At 28.8% G+C, this 21,354-nt stretch overlaps 2 protein-coding genes across 3 annotated transcripts in view; both read left to right on the forward strand.

The window, feature by feature from the left end:
* Positions 1-2,742: 2,742 nt before the first annotated feature.
* On the forward strand, positions 2,743-4,467 carry LOC129909598 (uncharacterized). Its single transcript, XM_055986672.1, has one exon. The coding sequence runs from the start codon at positions 2,743-2,745 to the stop codon at positions 4,465-4,467; it is 1,725 nt and encodes a 574-aa protein (XP_055842647.1).
* A 14,574-nt stretch (positions 4,468-19,041) lies between these two features.
* Positions 19,042-21,354, forward strand: part of LOC129910365 (L-asparaginase) — a 52,082-nt gene continuing 49,769 nt past the window's right edge. The window contains exon 1 of one of the 2 annotated variants that reach the window (XM_055987717.1): positions 19,042-19,331. The gene's annotated coding sequence lies outside the window, so the exon portion shown is untranslated. Of the gene's footprint in view, positions 19,332-19,445; positions 20,084-21,354 lie in introns of those variants that run through there. The other variant, XM_055987718.1, reaches the window with a different exon arrangement.

The following is a 21,354-nucleotide window of genomic DNA, read 5'->3' on the forward strand; positions in this document are numbered from 1 at the left end:
CAATGAATAATAATGTAAATTTAAAGGACGTGGGGACTCTAGTTTTTTTCTTTTTTATTCGAAATATGTTTTTAGAACCTATGCTTCAAAGACTAGCGATGTTAATACAATAAACCTTTTAGTTCGGTGTTACTTAAATATCAGAGTATTCAGTGGCGCCTTCAGACATACTCTCGGTGGGCTAGGGTCAAGGGCCCCACATTCTGGGGGGCCCTCTCTATATCATTTAAGTTTATTAAATAATGATAGATTTTGTACAAAAATGTCATTTTTTTTGCTTAAATAAGTTCAAACTCTTTTAGGTATCCCTCAATTCAAATAGAATTGAACTTGTATTATTAACTTTAGAGGCCCCATTTTCTTAAGAGCTTAGGACTCCCAATTGACTAAAGACGCCTCTGAAGTTGTTGATAGTAAACAACCGTAGACCTTTTAGTTTAAAGTGGTAGGACGTGAAAGAGTTGGGAAAGTGTAAGTAAACAAAACAATCAAGTTCAAAAGTGAAACTGATTTTATGTTTCTAATTTAAACTTGCATTATTTTTGTTTACTCACATTCTTGGCGACTGCGCCTGTTATATGTATAGATATAATGTTACTAAAAACAAATACTCTTTTCCGTATCCCGGGTCGATTGAAACTGCCGGGCGGTTTTTTTGTTTCTTTCTTGAAGTGAAAATTTCTTTAGTATCGTTGTGATTTGAAATTCGATAAAAAATTTATATCTATAATGGGCATTAAGAAGGAATTTTATAAAATTCGGCCATTATGTAGGGTAAATAGCGGTAAAACGACATTGAAAAAAAGAGTCTATTTTCAAAACGGTTAGTCATTGATAGATATGATGGAAGAGTAGTATTGAAATTTTTTTTGCAAACTTTAAACCAAGTTATGAATGGTTTTTTACAACACAAATTAAAAACGATTTTCGAGAAAGGTCGTTATGGTGGGTGATCAGTTTTTATTGACAATTTGGCTTGTATACAGAGAAAAATAGACCACATAAAATAGAACAAAAACAATAAGATTTCTCTATGGTTTTCATCCAAGAAGGAAACCTTATTAAAACAATCGGGTTTTCCTTATTGTTTTAAAATCTGCAAAAAAATAAAAAAAAGGTGACCAGGGTGGGAATCGAACTGGAGACTTCAAATCATTAGTCGCCCACCTTACCACCTGAACCAACCTGCCATGAAAATATTGATCGCGATTTTTGTTCTAGTGCTAAGTTGCAAAAAAAAATCCACTTTTCAGTCAAATTTTAATAAGATTTTCTATATAAAAATAATAAGAAATCTCCTTAAAAAAACCTTATTAATCGTTGATTTTAATAAGATTTCCTTATGAAATGTATGGACGGTAAAACAATATGGCAATCTGTTAGTTTTTAGCGGGTCATATTTTTCTCTGTGTATGGTTTTAGAAAATTAATTAAAGAAAAATTAGGTGTGTTATTCGAATTTTTTTCTAAAGTCCTAGATCTCTTAATATGATTTTTTGATAATCGCCTATTTTTTAAACTTTTTTTTATTCAAAAAAAAAAATTCTCAAACTTACAATACTTAAGCTATTAATGATGAGCAAGCATGCGCGAAAAAGTATTCTTTTAAAAGGATATTTGACTTAATAACGGAAAAAACCCTTTTTTGTCCCAAATTTTTGCTGTTTTCAACCGTTTTTTTTTTTTTATAATTAACATTTTCTTTATTTTGATAGATAAATGAATAAAATTTCAATTATTTAAATATTCAGAATTTAAAGATTTTAAAAACATGATCTTCTTTTGAAACTTGATATTTTTTTTTAAATCTAGATCAATTAGAAATTTGGTTTAGATTTATTTACGCTTTGCTTTTATTTGTGCAAATTAAATATTCTCATGTTAGAAAATTTTTTCCCGCTTCACTTTCCACATATCTATTGATTGGGGTTGAGATGAGACTCCAAATTAATCGTCCCCTTTGAGTAAAATTTTATTCTCCTTTATCCGGTGCGAGTTTTCGAAAATAACTTCAATAAGCTTTAAAAATGAAACTTGAATGTTTTTTAAAAATACTTCATGAAGCTTTCAAAAATAACTTAATATAATACATTATACGAAAAATTTAAAAACCTATTTAAAAATAGTCTTTAAAATAAATTAAGTATTTCAAAATTGCTTACAGATAAATCTTTCTTGAGCACCTTTAATGCACATCCTTTTTGGCTCACTTTTTTGACATACCTTTTTCAAGTTTCGAATATTTTGATCGATATCTCGATAGCAATGCATGAAACACAAGCATGAAAAAAGCTACTAAAAAACATTCTACCTATTAAAATTTTCGTTTCTTGTCAAAAAAAAACTATTTTATCCCTTTTTTTTCAAAATGAAATGAAAAAATAATAAGAAATTTTGGCCGAAAAGTTTAGCATTTCGGTTCATTTGCATTTCTTATCCGTTTTATTCCGATAAAAGGACTGGACTATATTTTTTTAAAGGTATCTGATTTATCTATTTTTTTTTTTTTTTTTTTAAATAATACTAGCTCTGAAATTGATAGCGATTCAGAGTGTAAGTGCTTGAGTCGTGTTAAACGATATTTCAATTATTATTATTTTCGTCTACAGTACAAAGTAGCCCTTGAGTCCTTTACACAATATAAAAGGCCAAGGTTTACTGTCATTTCCATTTAACAATTTAATTAAAAGCTATTTCTTAAAAAAGGATAAAAGTGGTTTGCAATTGTTCATTTTAAATAAAATGTTGTTGTCTAAGGTCGTTTTATTTTCATTATTTTGTGGAGTTAAAACCGAACGAAATTGTGCTCTAAACCAAATTATTCATCGAGCTATTGAAGAGTTTCAATCATCAACAGTTTACTTTGTTGATTTCGAGGATACATTTCTAAGCTATTATTTCGAAAAACCATTCGATATTCCTTTAATTATTTTAAATACCATTTCGTCAAATAAAGATTTGAAAAGTGTTGAAGATAACATTATACTTGTTGTTCAAGTATCAAGCAGTTTGCAAGTTTTTCATCACTTGGTGAATCAAATGAAAGTTCGAAAGTTTGTCATTGTTTATGGAAATAGTCTCGAAGAACTTCAAAAGTATTTCGATATCCTTTGGAAAGAGTGTTTTACAAGAATTTTCGGAATTGCAGCTAACATCACTTATGCATTCCATCCATTTGCAGAGAATCCAATTCAAGAATTTGTATTATCAAATGAAACTTTGTTACCCAATTCCCTAAAAGACTTGAATGGTTTTACTTTTCGAACAACTGTAAAAACGGACCTTCCCAGAGTTTTATGGTATAAGGACAAAAATGGACATCGCCAAATTGGAGGTTTATCAGGACAGATTTTTCTGGGATTTTTGAAACAATACAATGCAACTTTTGTCGAAACAGCAATTGAACATTTGGACACTGAGCCTTTTATAGCAGTTGTTAATGCAACTTTAAGCAAGAAAATCGATATCAGTATGAATGCTTATGAACGTGTTGATGGATTGGAACAATCATATCCAATAAAATTAATCAAATGGAATATATTGGTGCCATTCAATGGTTTAGTGAGTTCAAGTCAGTACTTTTTGAAACCATTTCAACCAACTGTTTGGATATGCCTTGCATTTATGCTGATTTATTTGATTGTCACTGATATGTTGAAGGATTTTTTTGGCAAGGAACCTGTAGATTTATGGAATTCTTTCAGTCGAATTTTCTTGATTTTCTTAAACATGCCTCTGGAGAAGCCAATAACTAAATCATATTGGTTTTATTTTCAAGTAATGATTTTAGGATTTTTTTCTGTGAATTTTTACCTCATATTTATGACGTCATTCTTGACAGTCTACATCAAAGTTAAACAATTCGATTCAATTCAAGATCTCATCGAAAACAATGTGCCAGTAATGATGGTTAAATATGATTTTCATTATTATTTAGATCGTTTATATCATCCAGATGGTTTTGAAAAAGTTATAGTTTTCATGGATTATAAAAGTTATTCGAAAGAATTGAGTTCAATGAAAAATACCAGCTTTGCTTATGCGGATGGAACAGATAAATTGGAATTTCTATTAAGTGGACAAATAAAACCAAATTTTCATATAATTAAAGATAATTTGGATCAATATTTTTTGGGATTTCTTTTGGCAAAGCATTCACCATTTCAAGAAATATTAAGTGATTTTGTATTTCAAATTTTTACTACAGGTTTAATGGATAAATGGACAAGAAATACATATTATCAGGCTAAAAATGAGGGACTCATCAATTCGGATTTGGAACATGTTTTGGAGGAGCAAGAAGCAATGCCACTTGCATTGTATCATTTTAAATTTGCTTGGATATGTTTTGTTGTTGGAATATTATTTGCTGTTGGAACATTTGCTGGGGAAGTATTGTATTTTGTGATTTCAAGAAAACAATTGTTGAAGAAAATGGAAAATTATGAAGGAAATTACTTGTTTTAAAATATAAAATTCCTTCATATCACTTTTATAGATATATGTATGTATTTTAAAGTTTCAATAAATAATGTTTAATATATTTAGCATTGAAAGATTTGTATTTAATTGATTTCTTTTAAAGGATTGGTAATTAAAATTCTACTTAAACATTTATGGATATAAAATTGCCGCCTTAGAATTGTAGAATTGTACCTTTTTATTGTAAGTATTTTTAGAAGAATTGGGGCTCATACGAGTATCTAGAAAAGATATATTTTTGTTTTTAAATTAAAAAAAAAAAAACTGCTTCAATTTTATCAATTTTCATAATGAAAATTGCTGAAATTGAGATAGTTTTTTATACAAAAAATCATGAAAAATGAATTATGTATACTAGACTGATTCAAAAAAAATTTTTCTTTTTTTTGTTCAAAGCATTGTTGAAAATATTGTTGGAAATGACGAAAAAAAATACTGTTAAAGTTTCAGCCCTTAATGTAAACATTTAGTACCGCCGCATCGCAAATTTCTATTTCCCATACGATTTTTATGGGAAAGATTGTGTGTTTGTGTTTAGATTGTCTTTTTAATGGTTCATCAAAAAGGCTAGATTTGATCATTTTCTTGTAAAAAATTGAACGCTCTACAAAATTGCATTTATAAAATTAAAAAAAAACGGACGCGAAAAATTAATTAAAATAATTTTTAGTTGAAAAAATGAAAATTCGGATTTATTGAAGAAATCTAATATGATAGTTTTAGAGGTTTGAGAGTTATATAAAAGGATCTGTGAAACCAAAATACAACATAGAATACAAATATTCGAAAATTTTGCCAAATTTTTTGAAAAACCTAATAATTTCGTAAAAAAATGGGAAAAAAAATGAAAAAAAAATTACTTTTTATATTTTAAAGTTGAATAACTTCGAAACGCGGGGGTAAATCAAAAAAAAAAAAATAAAAGCTTTTTTGTAGAGCGGACAATTTTATAAATGAAAATGATTTTGTCAAACCTTTTGGGTGAACCATTAAAAAGATAAAACATTCTAAACACAAATACACAATCTTTCCCATACAAATCGTATGGGAAATAGAAATTTGCGATGCGGCGGTACTAAATGTTAACATTAAGATCTGAAACTTTAATAGTATTTTTTTTCGTCATTTCCAACAATATTTTCAACAATGCTTTGAACAAAAAAAAAAAATTTTTTTTGAATCAGTCTAATGTACCTATACTTTCAACGGCGGATCCAGGGGGGGGGGGGGCCCGGGGGCACGTGCCCCCCCCCCCCCCCCCCGTTTTCGTTTTTTTTTTAACATATGTGTTTTTAAAATTGAGCAACACGCCACAACGTTACATAACCTATAAGAGTTTGCCGTAGCTCTCACCCCCGAAAACAAAGACCTCTTGAAAAAAAAACTCCTCTAAAGCGACCCTCCCTACAAACAATTTTGGTCCTATAATGCTTTACAGAAGCAACAGTAGCATCTGTAAAGCTTTATAGAAGCAAAATTGTTTATCGGGCTTACTTATGAATTTTTATAAATATTATATTTTTGAGAAAATTTCTCCAGGGATACCTTTAAAAATATGGAAAGAAATAGTGTTCCAAATTTCAAAAGTATCGGTGCAGTAGTTTTGAAGTTATGAGGTTAACCGGCTTTGAAAACATTACTTGTGGGGAGAACGATTTAAAGTTTTGAACTCTGGACTAAAACGTTTGTAACCGAAATATTAAAATACTCATAACTTGGTCAATTTGGCGCCAATAGACCTAAAATTTAAACACAATATTTTTGAGATATAAAAAAATTTTAATGCAAATAAAAAACAAAACCCTAGTTTCATTTTTTTTATTCTTAGGAACTTTAATATTTATTAGAATGTAGTCTTTAGTATTTGACTAAAAACTACAAGGTCACTAAATAATGGTATAAATGTCCATAATATTGCAAAATTTTATACAAAATCGATTAAAAAGCGAAAACATTTTTTTTTTCTAAATTTAATCTTTAAAACTTAATTTCTCAAAAACTATTTAATGAAACAACTTGAGTCAAAAAAATAAAATAAATAAGTGGCTTTTACTGTACCAAGAAAATAAAAATTTTTCCTTCCGAATAACTTTTTTGTCATTTGGTACCTATTTGATAAGGAAAATGTGCCCAAATTTATTACATAGAACCTTTTTGAATACAATTTTATAAAATGCACGACTGGGTCGAGCGTACTTGCTCTTATAGTAAAAGTAACTCCAATGATAAAGTTTTTATTGAACAGGATTCGGAAAAAATTATAATTTTATATCTTCAAGGAAGTTAAAAAAAAAAAAACAGAGTGTGTGTAGTACACGCGATTGAAGTTATACTTCTCACTCACGTGCCTCATGCATTTGCCACATGCGATATGTTACTTGCCACATGCAACATGCTTTCCACCTGGAACTTGCCACATGAAACCTTCCACAAGCAACTTGCCACATTCAACTTGCCACATGCAGTTTGCCACATGCACTTCCACATGCTGCATGTACTGAATGCCACACGCCTCGTGCTACTTGGCACATGCACTTGCACCATGTTTCCTGCCACATGGTACCTGCCACATGCTTCATGCAACTTGCGACATGAAACAAGGAACTTGCCACGTGTCGTGTGTTTTTTTTTTTGCTGTAGTGCATTTTTAAATATTAAAGTACTCCCAACTCTTAAGGGGAAACGACAGCCCTGCTGCCCTATTGTCAGTCTCGGAGGTGGCGATTGCGTCATAATTTCTTGACATTCTTGTCAAAAAGTAAATTTTCATGGCTCACCGCCGCCGGCCGCCACAAAAGAAGTAGGTATAACTTCAAAAATAAAAAATATGTTTTTTTATTCATTAAACATCGTTTTAAATAATCTTTTACACAATACCAAGTATACCATTTGAATTCCTCTATAAAAAGGAATTTTTAGAAAAAAAAAAATTTAGTTAAAAAAAAATAATTTTTTAAGAACGAACAAATTTTCTAGCATTTAAAAAAAGTCATGTCATTTTTAAGAAAATATTATTCAACACAATTTCGATATAATTCATCACGTCGTTTTCAAAAAATTGATTTGTAAAAAAAAAAAAATTAAAAAATTTTTTTAAAAATCCAAAAATGTATGTTTTTTTTCAAAATATTGTAAAGTTTTAAGTTGAAACTAGCTATGTCGTTTACGAAAACTTAATAAATAACTTGTTGACTTAAACATTTTATTTCTTTTAGAGACCGTTAAAAATTACTTGAAAACAAATAAACAGGCGCTAAAAAATACAGTACCAAGCAAAAAAATGCAAACGAAAGAGGTTAAAAGAGTTTTAAACAAGAAATAAGTTATTTAACATAGTTATACTACCAATTTTGGTAGTTTTAATATCGATGTAATCAAAAAATTTTACTTATAGTTTGAGGCCTTTTCTGGTAATTCCTCTACTAACTTGATTTAATATGTTCTGCTAACTTGAGGGGCATAACGCATAAGCTTTACTTATAGACCATGCGATATTTCCGATATACCTACTAATCAATGAGGCATGACATGTCTGCTAAGAAAATATTCTTTTTCAACGGCAAGATTCAACATCAATCTCTCTTCGTTATTTCACCTTAAAACGCAACACATTTATGTAATCTATCAAACCCATAATTATTTCAATAAATCAGAAATAAATAAATTCATTTCTAAAACGTTTAATTACATAATATTTTTGCTTTTAGTAAAAATTACAGTTTATCTACATTTGTTCATTTAATCAATCAAAATACACTCTGTATCGATTGAATTGGGACGTGTAATCGTTTAGTGGATTTTTATTCAAAATACCATAGTATAGTGTTGTTTTTTTTAACCAAGAGCAGTTTTTGGGTTTAATTTTTTGGACCAAAAATAACGGTAGGTACCTGTCATATACCGATTTTGGTAAAAGTTTAATATTCTTCAAAACGACTCCAACGATTTTGTTTAAAAAGTCTTTCTTTTCATGGAACATTTTTTTTCGAAAATTATTATTAACGGTACGACACGGTACCTGTCATAGAACCGTTTTTTTTTTTTTTCAAATTTGATTTTCTGCCAAACTACTGATTGAATTCCAACGAAATCTTACACAAAAGCATTAATTTATTTTGTTTTAATATAAATTAGAAATAGAATTTCGAAAAAAAAAAATTTTTGGAATATAAAAAAAATTTGAAATTTTTATTTTTGAAAATTAAATTTTCGAAAACGGGACATTAAATTTTTGGAAATTTAAGTTGTAGAAATGTTGATTAGTAATTTCTACAAAATGGCATACCTACCAATTTTATTTTTGAACTTATTTTTTCAAAAAATTATTTAAAAATAAGAAGTTTTTTATTTTGAAATTTCTGTTTCTAAAAATGCATCTCAATAAAAGAAATCAAATTGTATACTTGTTTTGGAGCTTATTTTCTTTTCAGATGTTATTTTTTTAGATTTGAAAAACTAATTTTTTTGTTTTTTTTAAACAATTTTCCGAAAAAGTACCAATTATTTTTTTTTTTTTTACTTTGAGTAGGTAGACATTAACTCTTTCACTTGCAATAATTTTGAACGAATATCATAATTGTTCTGAAAATTCATATCGACATTGAGTGTAAACTTGAGTCGTATTAAATGACATTTCAATTGTTAAATTAGTTAGTTTAAACATGCAATATGTAGTAGGATAATTAAAACTAATTTAATAGAAGGGAAAATGTGGTTAGCTTCTGTTGTTGCTCATTTCAAAGAATATGTTGTTGTCTAAAGTTGTTACCCTGTTTTCATTATTTTGTGAAATTAAAACCGAACAAAACTGCCTCTTGAGTAAAATTATTAATCAGGCTATTGAAGAATCCCATTCACCAACTGTTTATTTTGTTGATTTTGAGGACACATTTTTAAATAATTATTTCCAAGGACCCTTCAATATTTCTGTTATTATTCTCAACACTATTTCGTCAAATGATGTTTTTAAAAGTATTTATGAAAACATTATACTTGTGGTAAAGGTGTCAAACAGTTTCCCAGTTTTTCATCACTTAGTGAATCAAATAAGACTTCGAAAGTATGTCATTGTTTATGGAAATAATCTCCAAGAACTTCGAAAGTATTTCGAAATCCTTTGGAAAGAGTGTTTTACAAGAATTTTTGGAGTTGCAGAGAACATAACATATGCATTCCTTCCATTTTCTGATAATCCGGTTCAAGAATTTTTATTATCAAACGAAACTTTGTTACCCAATTCCCTAAACGACTTGAATGGCTTTAGTTTTCGAACAACTGTAAAAACAGATCCTCCCAGAGTTTTTTGGTACACTGACAAAAAAGGACATCACCAAATTGGAGGTTCATCTGGAGAGGTCTTTCTTGGATTTTTAAAAAGACACAATGCATCTTTTGTCGAAACAGAGGTGGAAAATTTGCATACTGAACCGTATATAGCAGTTGTTAATGCAACTATGAAAAATATTATCGATATTAGTATGAATGTATACGAGGCTTTCGAAGGACTCGAACAATCTTATCCAATGAAATTTATTAAATGGAATATATTGGTGCCACTTAATGGACATGTAGACTCAAGTGAATACTTTTTGAAACCATTTCAACCAACTGTTTGGATATGCTTTGGACTCATGATAATATATTTGATAGTCACTGATATCCTGAAGGACTTTTTAATAGGAGCTAATGTTGATTTGTGGAATTCATTTAGTAACATTTTTCTGATTTTCCTCAATATGCCATTGCAAAAACCAATTACTAAAGCCTATTGGTTTAATTTTCAAATTCGTGTTTTGGCTTTTATTTCTGTGAATTTCTACCTAATTTTTATGACATCATTTTTGACAGTTTACATCAAAGTTAAACAATTTGAATCAATTCAAGATCTTATCGAGAACAATTTCCCGGTAATGATGCTTGATTATGATTACGATTCTTTTTTGGAACTCCCATATACACCAGATGGTTTTGATAATCTAATTGTTCTGGAAAATTATAACACTTATTCACGAGAATTGAGTTCAATGAAAAATACAAGTTTTGCATACGCTGATGGTACAGACAAATTGGAATTTCTAATAAAAGCACAAACTAAACCAAATTTTCATATAATTGACGATAATTTGCAGCAGTATTATTTGGGATTTCTTCTTTCAAAAAATTCACCTTTTAAACAAATTTTGAGTGATTTTATAATTGATATTTTTTCCACTGGTTTGATTGGTAAATGGACACTGAATGCTTATCACCAGGCTAAAAAAGAGGGTTATATCTATTCGGATTGGTTGCAAGTTTTGGTGGAAGAAGAAGCAATACCACTTGACTTTGATAATTTAAAATTTGCTTGGATATGTTTTAGTGTTGGAATTTTTAATGCAGTTGGTGCATTTGTTTTGGAGATTTTGTATTTTGTGGTTTTTAGAAAACTTTCGTTGAAGTGATCAAGTGATGTTAATAGCTAGCACTTTTATCGATGTAATAAGTTCATGTTTGGATAAATAAAATTTAATATTTCGCACAAAAAAACTTCTTAGTTTTTTTTTACACTGAGCCGGAAGAGCTCTGAATTTTGATAGCTAATAATATTACCTGTAATTTGACTACTAATAGCCCTCTTTTACTTCCTTTTTTAAGTAAAAGATATAAACATCATCGGCATACATTAAACAATTAGAAAACTTTAAGTCAGACAGAAGATCATTTACAAATATATTAAACAGAATCGGACCTAAATCGCTTCCTTGTGTTCTACAGAATTGACAGTAAAACTTGTGGAGTCAAAACCATTAAAACTAACAAAGTATGCCCTATCACATAAGTAAGATTTAAGCCAATCAATAAATTTTGCATTGAATCCAATATTTCTCATTCTTTGTAGTAAAACTTGGTGGGAGAGTTTATCGAATGCCTGTTATCTGTTATAACATAGTAGTTTTGTTCTCTCTTCTTAAAAGCATAAATGAGAGATTCCGTCAACTCAGTAAGGACGGTCACAGTTGAACGATTATTAATAAATCCGTGTTTGGAACAGTTATAGATTTAATATCGAAACCAGTGTTGTGCCTGTTTTTCACATCGAATTTTTTACAAAACTTGAAAAATACATGTAAAAAACTCACTGATGTAAAAAATGAAATTTCTTAAGAAAGCAAAAAAAAAAAAAAAAATAAATGATTGCATTCTTTTTTTTCAACTATTTGTAAAAAAAAAAAAGAAAAACACTACAATTTTTGAACGATGGTTACTTAGTAGTTAATTTCATTGCTATTGAACGCAAAATAAATGTGAATTAATTTCTTTGATCTTTCAAATGCTAATGAAGTTGCACCAAATTTAAATGTTGTTTCATTTGGGTTGATGAAGCGAGCAATTTTAATAACCTTAAAGCTAATTGTTAAAGGTTTGCGTTCAGCCGTGTTTTAAAAAAACATCACCTTTTAAAATTTGTCCACATTTTTGCTTAAAATTATGTAAATCATCAATGCCCTCTCCTAACTCATTTTTTTGAAGAAACTTAAAGTTATTCGTCAGAATTTCGCTGTAGAAAAATGGATACAAATAATATGAAGAAAGATCATAAATCGGTGTTTTGTAATATTGCAAAAAATTTTGTGTTGGATTTGAGGAGCACAAAGCTTGTTTCCACTAGAGCCTAAATGAGATAATTTCATAAATAAGCTTATTTTGAATGTCCAATCGTAAAGGAAATTTCTTCCAATATGACATCATTTGCAAAATTATCTCATTTTTCCTCTAGAGAAAATAGGCCATTAATGAAATACCTACGTTTTTACATTTTTAACACATTACTACAATTTTTCACGGTTTTTTACACAAAAAAATGTAAAAAAAAGTTTTTACAAGAAATCGTTCATCAGTGAATAAAACTTAATGTTTGGCAAATACTTTTAAATCTCATCTTTTGTACCTTTTTTGTGTATGGGAATTATAAAAGATTTTTTATAGACATTGGGAAACTTACATGAAAACATTGAACAATTAAAAAGAAAAGCAAGTGGAACGACAGATAATTTGAAATTTTTTTAAACCAGCGGTGGCTGGTATCCCATCTGGACCAGATGCATCGTTTTCTTCTAAATCAGATATAAGTTTTATGATCAGAGGCGGCAGAAGGGTTGTGCGGAGTGTGCCCCCGCACACGGCCCCGCGCTTGGTGGGGCCCCGCGAGATCCAAATGAAAATGTCTCGGTAATAATAAAATCCGAAAAACCATATGTCTTTTCTTTATTTATAACAATCAAACAAAAAAGTAATTGAAATTGGAATGTTTCCACTCGATTTCCATAATTGCATTGAGATGAGTCGAAGCATGGTCTTAACTACATTGGCCACTTTTTGCAAAAGAAAAAAATTTTGTTTTTTTTTGGCAAGAAAAAGAAAATTAAACAATTTAAGATTATTGTTTAACTTTTTTTTTTCTCAAGTGAAGCACATATTAAGTTTGCCAAGCAACGTTGATTATCTAAAGTTTTTGCTCTTAAGATTCCCAATTTAATTTAAAACTTAATGAATTGTAGGTATACATTTTTTAGTACAAAATCTCTTTTTTCTATTTTTTCAATTTTGTATAGGTATTTAAAATTGTATGTAATATAAAGCTTAAGAATGGGTAAACTTTATTTCCTGTAAAAAAATTTGTTTGCTCGCTAACGCTCGCAATTTATATAAGCTGATTTTTCACACTTTGTTAGGGACTTAGAACTATTCTGTTTTCCGCCGCCAATTTGTTGATCTCCCGAAAAATTATCAAAAAGGACCATCTTATTAAGTGCAGTTTTTGAATTTTCGTTGTTCCAAATATCGTATTCGAATACATTTTGCGGATTCATTGATGTTTCAAAATACGGACAGATTCACAATCCACCAAACTTTTCCCATTTTAATTTAACTATTTTGCTCAAACAAAAAAGTGAATAATTTATGTATTTATTAGTTATTTCTTTTAAAAAAATATTAAATTATTGATAAGTATCTAACAGAGGAAAGCTTTCATCAACAAAAACAATTCCCATTACCATTAGTCATTATAACTTCATTGAAAAACTCCCTACTAGATGATGGGAAAAAACAAACAATAGGTCGGAAAACGTAGAATATAATCGCACACCTTTTTTTATATATCTTCCTGCATCTAGCAGGGAAAGCCCCTTGTTTTTTCCGGTCTCTTCTTCTTCAACTCAAAAGTGAACCATTGCATCGGTAAGCCCCGAAAATGAAAAAAAAAAAATTGTTTTTAATAGAAATCAAAAACATGTGATTTTAAAAAACAATAGTTTAAAGAAAGAAACAAATCCCGACTTTATTTCCTTCTTCCTACTGATGAATTTTAATTTTGTATTTCAATTCAATATAGCAATGGCTCTCAGCGATATTACAGGTTGTTTGAAAAGTGCCAATTTTCAAATTTTAAAACTAACGTGAGACTAGCCTAACCACATTCTTAGAACCGTCAAATATAGAAGTTATAGAAGAATATGTACGTATGTATATTTAACAAATCTTATTTATATAAAAAGTTTTAAAAATTAAAACAATTTGTAATTTACCTGCTTTTTTGCAACAGTACATTGAAATGATACACCTTTAAGTTTGTTTTAACAATTTTGAACTTGAACTTGGACGGAATATTTGATACTTTTTTCAAAATGATAGTCTATTTCCTTAATATAGAATGTATTCTCAGTTTATAACAATCACATAAGCTTATCAATATTTTTCATTAATGGAATCATTTAAAGGTTTAATTACTGATACTAATGTAGACTATAACTTCAATCGCATTAACTGCGATTTCAATTTTGATCTCTACAGACACACAACTATTCATGCAATTTAAATGTAATTCTTCAATACAACTCATGAAAGGATATAAAAAGTGCTTTTAAAAGAAACTCTACCATTCGCAGTAGTCCCTTTCAAACATTAAAATGTTGTTGTCCAAATTCATCCTGTTTTCATTATTTTGTGGAATTAAAGCCGAAAAAACTTCACTTTTAACTCAAATCATTCAACGAGCTTATAAAGAATCCCATCATTCATCGACAATTTACTTCATTGGATTTGATGAGGACAACATTTTAAAAGATTTCTTCAAAAATTCTTTCGATATTCCTTTAGTAATTCAAAACACCATTTCGCCAAATGAAGATCTCAAAAGTGCTGATAGAAACATTATACTTGTGGTCCAAGAGTCAAAAAATTTCTCAATTTTCCATCACTTAGTGAATCAAATAAGGATTCGAAAGTTCGTTATTGTTTATGGAAATAGTCTTGAAGACCTTCGCGAGTATTTTTCGTTCTTTTGGGAAGCGTGTTTTACAAGGATTTTTGGAATTGCCTTAAATAACACTTATTTCTATCTTCCATTTGCCGATAATCCGATCCAAAAGTTGTTTTTGACAAATGAAACTTCTTTACCCAATTCTTTGAAAGACTTGAATGGTTTTGTCTTCAGGACAGCTTTGGAAGTAGATCCTCCTAGAGTTTTCTGGTACACAGACAAGAATGGATATCGTGATATTGGAGGAACATCTGGACCGCTTTTTCTAAGTTTTTTAAAAAAATACAATGCAACTTTTGTGGAAATTGCCGTCGAGAATTTCGACACTGACCCTTTACGAGCAATTGTTAAGGCAACCTTTAACAATACAATCGATATAAGCATGAATGTCTACGAGCCTTTCGCAGGATTGGAGCAAACTTATCCAATTAAATTAATCAAATGGAGCATACTGGTACCACTAAATGGATGTGTGAACTCAAGTCAGTATTTTTTGAAACCCTTTCAACCAATCGTTTGGATATGCTTTGGACTTATGTTTTTGTATTTGATTCTCACTGATATCCTAAATAATTTTATATTAGAAGATCCTATTGATGTTTGGAAATCTTTTAGTAGAATTTTCTTGATTTTCCTTAGTATGCCTCTGGAAAAACCAATAACAAAATCATATTGGTTTCATTTTCAAATAATGATTTTGGCTTTTATTTCCGTGAATTTTTACCTCATTTTTATGACATCGTTTTTGACAGTCTACATAAAAGTTAAACAATTCGATTCAATGGAAGTTCTAATCGAAAATAAGTTCCCAGTAATGATGATCGACTATGATTATGAAGCCTACTTTGATAGCTCTAACAATCCAGATGGTTTTGAGGATATAATTGTTTTGGAGAATTTTAAAACTTTTTCAAGGGAATTGCATTCAATGAAAAATACCGATTTTGCTTATGCCGAAGCTACTGACATATTGGAATTTCTAATGGCCGCACAAATAAAACCAAACTTTCAAATTATTCGAGAATCATTGCAGGAATATTTTTTAGCATTTGTTGTTGTGGAAAATTCACCTTTTCGAGAGATATTAAGTGATTTTACAATTCAAATTTTCCAAACGGGTTTGCTTGATAAATGGACATCAAATGCTTATTATCAATCTAAAAATGAAGGATACATTTATTCGGATTCAAAGCATGTTTTTATAGAACACGAACCGAGACCACTTACTTTGTATCATTTTAAATTAGCTTGGATGTGTTTTGGTGGTGGACTGGTAATTGCATTTGGTATTTTTATTTTAGAAAGTTTATATTTTATATTTTCTAGAAAATTGTTATAAAAAAAAATTGTGCTTTTAAAAAATTGAAAATTTAAAAAGTATTTTTGTTTTACATAGGTAATAAATATTGTAATAAGATGTTATTTTATGCATTTTGTAACTTTTTTTTAAATAGTACTCCATGTGATGAAAGGCTAGAACTAGACTTTTCAAAATGGATCTAAAGACTTTATTAAAAAAAATCATGTATGTTAGTTGTTTAGCAAGTTCTAACTTTTAATATTTTTTTTTTTTTTTTTAGTATCTGTCATACAACAGTTTTTCTTAAATCAGATTTTCTCCCAAACTACTACAATTAGATTCTTAGAAATTTTTTTGCACATATATATAATTAAAAAAAAAAAAAATAATTTTTGGATTTAAAAAAAAAAAAAATTTTTTTTTTGAAAAATGGAATTTTTGAAAAAAGGGACTTTGAATATTTTTGAAATTTTGGTTTAAATTATAATTACTATTACAAAATAGCGTACCAGTTTTATTTCATTTTTTTTTATTTTCAAAAAATTATTTATAAAAAATTTGTCTTTGAAAAAACCGCTCTTACGATTTTAAAAATATTTTTTCTAATATAAAAAGTATTAAAAATTTTAGCAACTTCATCTAAAAGAGCGAGTTCGTGCGACCCAGTTGTGTATTTTATTTTAAGTGATTTTCGATAGACTATACATACCTCAGACAATATTATCGTATAAAGATAAACAAAAATAATTTTGTGAAAGCTACGTTCCTTTAGTTTATTAAGAACCAAATACTTTTTTCAAATTGCGAATTCGATCATTATCATTAGAAATACCTATCGTAAAACCAAATTTTTCAGAAATCTTTTGTTTTTATTATCATTCAGAGGCAATAGATAATTTTTTTTCATTTAATATAATTATTATTTAAAATCTGTGTATTTGGATTATACATATCTTTTTCTTATTTTTGTAATAAGTATTTCAAAGTTCAATTAGTGAAGTCTTGAAAAGTCGAAATTTCGATTGAGAGAGAGAAAGGAACTTTGGAAATATACCTACATACATTCGATTAATGTAGGTATAAAACATTTATCTTTAAAATAAAATGCACGACTGGGTCGCACGAACTTGCTCTTAGAGTTAAAGTTGCTTAAATTTTTAAGACTTTTTATATAGAAATTTAAAAAAAAAACAAAATTCGTTTTTGAAAAAAAATAAAATAAAATCTGAAATTAAATTGCCCTCCAAAACAAGTATGCAGTTTTGATTGATATATTAACATGCATTTTTAGAAAAAAAATTTTCAAAATCGTTAGAGCCGTTTTTTAAAAAACTAATTTTTTATAAATATTTTTTTGGAAAAAAAGTTTTAAAATAAAATTAGTATGCCATTTGGTAGAAATCACTAATCAACATCTAAAAACAAAATTTCAAAAAAGTTCAATGTCCCGTTTTCGAAAATTTGATTTTTCAAAAAAAAATTTTCAAATTTTTTTTAAAAATCCAAAAATTATTTTTTTCAAAATTTTATTTTTGGCTTATATTTAAATTATATAAATGCTTCTTCACAAAAAGTTTCGTTGAAATCGAATAAGCAATTTCGGAGATAATCGGATTTGAAAAAAACGGTTCTATGGCAGGTACCGTTAATAATGATTTTCAAAAAAAATTTTTTCTATTGAAAGATAGACTTTAGCTTAAAACTAACATTTGAATTTTTTAAACAAAATCGTTAGAGCCGTTTTCGAGATATTTTAATTTTACTAAAATCGGTATATGACAAGTACCGTTATTTTTGGTCCAAAAAAATTAATTCCAAAAACCCCTCTGGAGAGTCGCCAAATAACGCTACATACCAAGTTTGACATTAATCGGTCCATCCGTTTAGGCTGTAGCTCCTTATACAGACAGACAGACAGACTGACAGACAGACTGACAGACTGACAGACAGACAGACAGACAGACAGACGGACTTCCGGGACCCACTTTTTTGGCATTGTCTACCATCGTAATGTCATGGAAAAATGTTATCTCAACTTTTTTTTTTTGTACGAATGCATAACTTGATATATAGTACCTATATCGCAAGTAAAAAAATCATTTAAAAACTAAAAAATTACTATACACTTATCTTCCATATAATATCTACACACACCATAAATTTAAATCTAAATCACGTTTACACACTTGATTAAAGATTTACTCCTTAACAGCAAGACAATGCGACTCTGGCGTATGCTTAATTTCAATAAAATGCTACCTTCAAAACGCATTTTTCACTTTAATCTTACGCATTATGATACTATACAAACTCAAACAAACCCCCCGCAAGTCAATAGGTATGAGTGTAAATTGTGAAATCAACGTGCTCGCACATTTTGATGGTATTGTTTGATGCCAATTTTAAGATGAGAGATGCGTGAGAGATGAAAATGAGATACAGATACAAACAGTCATGATGAAATTATTATTTTGTTTGTTTGTAAGGAGTGTTAGGAGACTTGGTTGATAATTTCCTCAGTGTTTTTTCAAAAATATCTTATCTTAGATTTGAATTTTTTTTACAATTATTTTAAGTATAACGCATATTTTTGATAATAATAATAACTAACAAAAATTGGAAAAAATATGTGTCTTATAAAAAAAAATGTTTGAAATTTATCATTAAAAATAGATGAAACATGAACATTTTTTACTTTTTTCAATTAATATTTATATATATAAGCGAATAAATACTACACAAACATCTTCTACCCTTCCTGATATGATATTTTTACCTTTTTCTCAAAAATCCCCAAAATTTGTTTTTTTTTTCATTCCGTCTGTGAACACTACTTCGTAGGTATACGAGCACATTTTCAATAAACAAAAAGAGAATGAAAAAGAATACGAAAAAATAAAAGAGAAAACTAAATTTAAAAAAAAAAAAAAAATAAAAGTATCTAGAACACCAACTACGCTACGCTTGCAAAACATCTCCTAGCAGTCATCATTCGTTCATGATTTCACGCTGTTCCCCATAGTATTTTGATAATCAATTTTGAAAAATTTTGTCACCTTATTTTTATCGGTTTCGGTGGTGTGTTTTGATTTCAGAAACAACGTGACTCAAATATTTTGTAGCCATTCTTATTCGACCCAAGAAAAAAATCTAATGGCATTGTGATTTCGAGAATATAATAAGTGAATACCTTAGTACCTTTCGAAGAATTTGATATTATATCAAAAATTACATTCCTCTACTTTATCGGTAAGTGATTGATAAGAAAAGTGCAATGTATTCGTTAATCAGATTTCATCTGTTCAGATGAATTATTCGAATTCGAAGAAATGCAAGTTAGAGGAAAACAAAGTGATTAAAACGACTGTAGTTTAAAAATATTTTTTTTTTATTTTGTTAAAGTCCAAGATGTGAAGTTTAAAATAACAAAATAAATTTACTCAATTTGTTTAAAGAGTTATAATTTTAAAATGAAAACAGGGATTTCTCTTGGTAAAGTGAATGGACTGTCAGTTAGTAGCAAAAATGATTGGTAAAAATTTTAAGCGATTTAGTAAAATGCTTAAGATATTTTAATAAGTTACTGAGTAAAAAAGCAGATTAATTTTTAACTTAAGAAATAAATAAACTGGCTTTAACATTTTATTCAATCAATCGTTTAAAATTTTGCGCTATTATTTTTAACTTTTTTGTAACATTGAAAGCAAATTGTTTGAGTTCATGAACCAATAGAAGGCGCGATAATGAACTAAATGTGAACTCGAATAGCCTATAACGAGTGAACAAATAATACACTTTCAACAATACGTAAATTGTGAAGCTATGTTACGTAGTTTCGAAGTTATGAAGGAACAGATGAACATATTTGGTGTTCTAATGTGGAGTTTCAAAACATTAATAAAGCACTTTTAATATTTGGATTTTTAATTCAAATAAAAAAATAATCAAAAAATTTAACCCGCTGTCAAATCCATTTCATACAACCCATCTGCTCGGACTATGTGAGTTTTTTGTATCAGTCAGAAATACTTTTTTGTTTTGGTCATGAAATTATTCCATGAATTACGTAGTCAGCAAAGTACAACAACTTCAGCTGATAACCTCTTAAATTTACATTTTACAACTTCGTGTTATTCCATTCACTGTTATGTGTCATATAGCACATGGGTGGCTTTCCAACATGACAAAAAAAGTGGAAAATGTTTATTTTCAATTTAAGAGCATAAGTTTTTAATTAATGATAAATGAGTAGTGTTAATAATTCATGGGGAATTGCCTCTTTCAAATTCAAAAAATATGTTTCTAGGAATTTTTCGATTACAGCAGTTAAGTAAAGAAAAGGCAAGTTCTTTTACTTAAAATTTTAGTCCGGCCGTATTCATCTTTTTTCCTGGATAATGAAGTCCTAAAGGATAAGGTAAAGGGGGTATTTTAAAATCTGTAGTGGGAAAATTTATTAAGAGATGCGCAGAACACTGCTTCAACATAATCTCAACATAAAAATTAGTTTCGCTCTCTTCAGTCTTGACTCTTTCTTTGGTATCTGGACTGGAATAGCACAGCAATTAAAATTCCAGAATTCGTCTTTATTTCCGGGCAGGCCGGCCGGTCAGTATGCACAGCACAGGGTTAGTGATTATCTGATTATGTTTTATCATTTTTGTGGTAGTTTATTATTATTACAAAGATACAAAATTATATTTTGGCAGAGTACCTACAGTGTTGCCGCATATCACCAGTCATGATTTTGCATTGTTCATGTATGAATTTCTTGAAATTATGAAATCAGTTATGAAATCGATGCTGTTTGCACAGTAAATTAAAGTTAATAAACGGAATCGGTTAAAATACAATTAGAATTAAGAAATTGAAAACTGCAAAACTGAACAGAAAAACTGTTTGATAAATAAATCTGTAAATTTGCAAATTTATTTCAGGTATATTAATAAAGCCTTATTTTAGAATTATCCATCAGTTTACCCAATTGTATTACTTTTTGTCAATAAGTGGCCGTGGGAATGATTTTTGACACCAAAAAGCACAACTGTGCGACATACCAATATTTTTCCCAACTACCCATATAAGTTTTCATTTAACACTCTACTGCATACGAAGCACTTTTCTCTTCTCTGTCACAAAAAAATGTTAAAGATTCAATAAAATCCCCTACTTTGTGTTTCTGAGCACCCATAGACATAGTTTTTTCGTGTGTCTGGCACAAAATAAAAATGTGTTTTATGATCACTGGTGAGTCGATCAGCCGTGTGCATTG

The sequence above is a fragment of the Episyrphus balteatus genome, chromosome 2 (genome assembly GCF_945859705.1).
Source record: "Episyrphus balteatus chromosome 2, idEpiBalt1.1, whole genome shotgun sequence".
NCBI classification, from domain to species: domain Eukaryota; kingdom Metazoa; phylum Arthropoda; class Insecta; order Diptera; family Syrphidae; genus Episyrphus; species Episyrphus balteatus.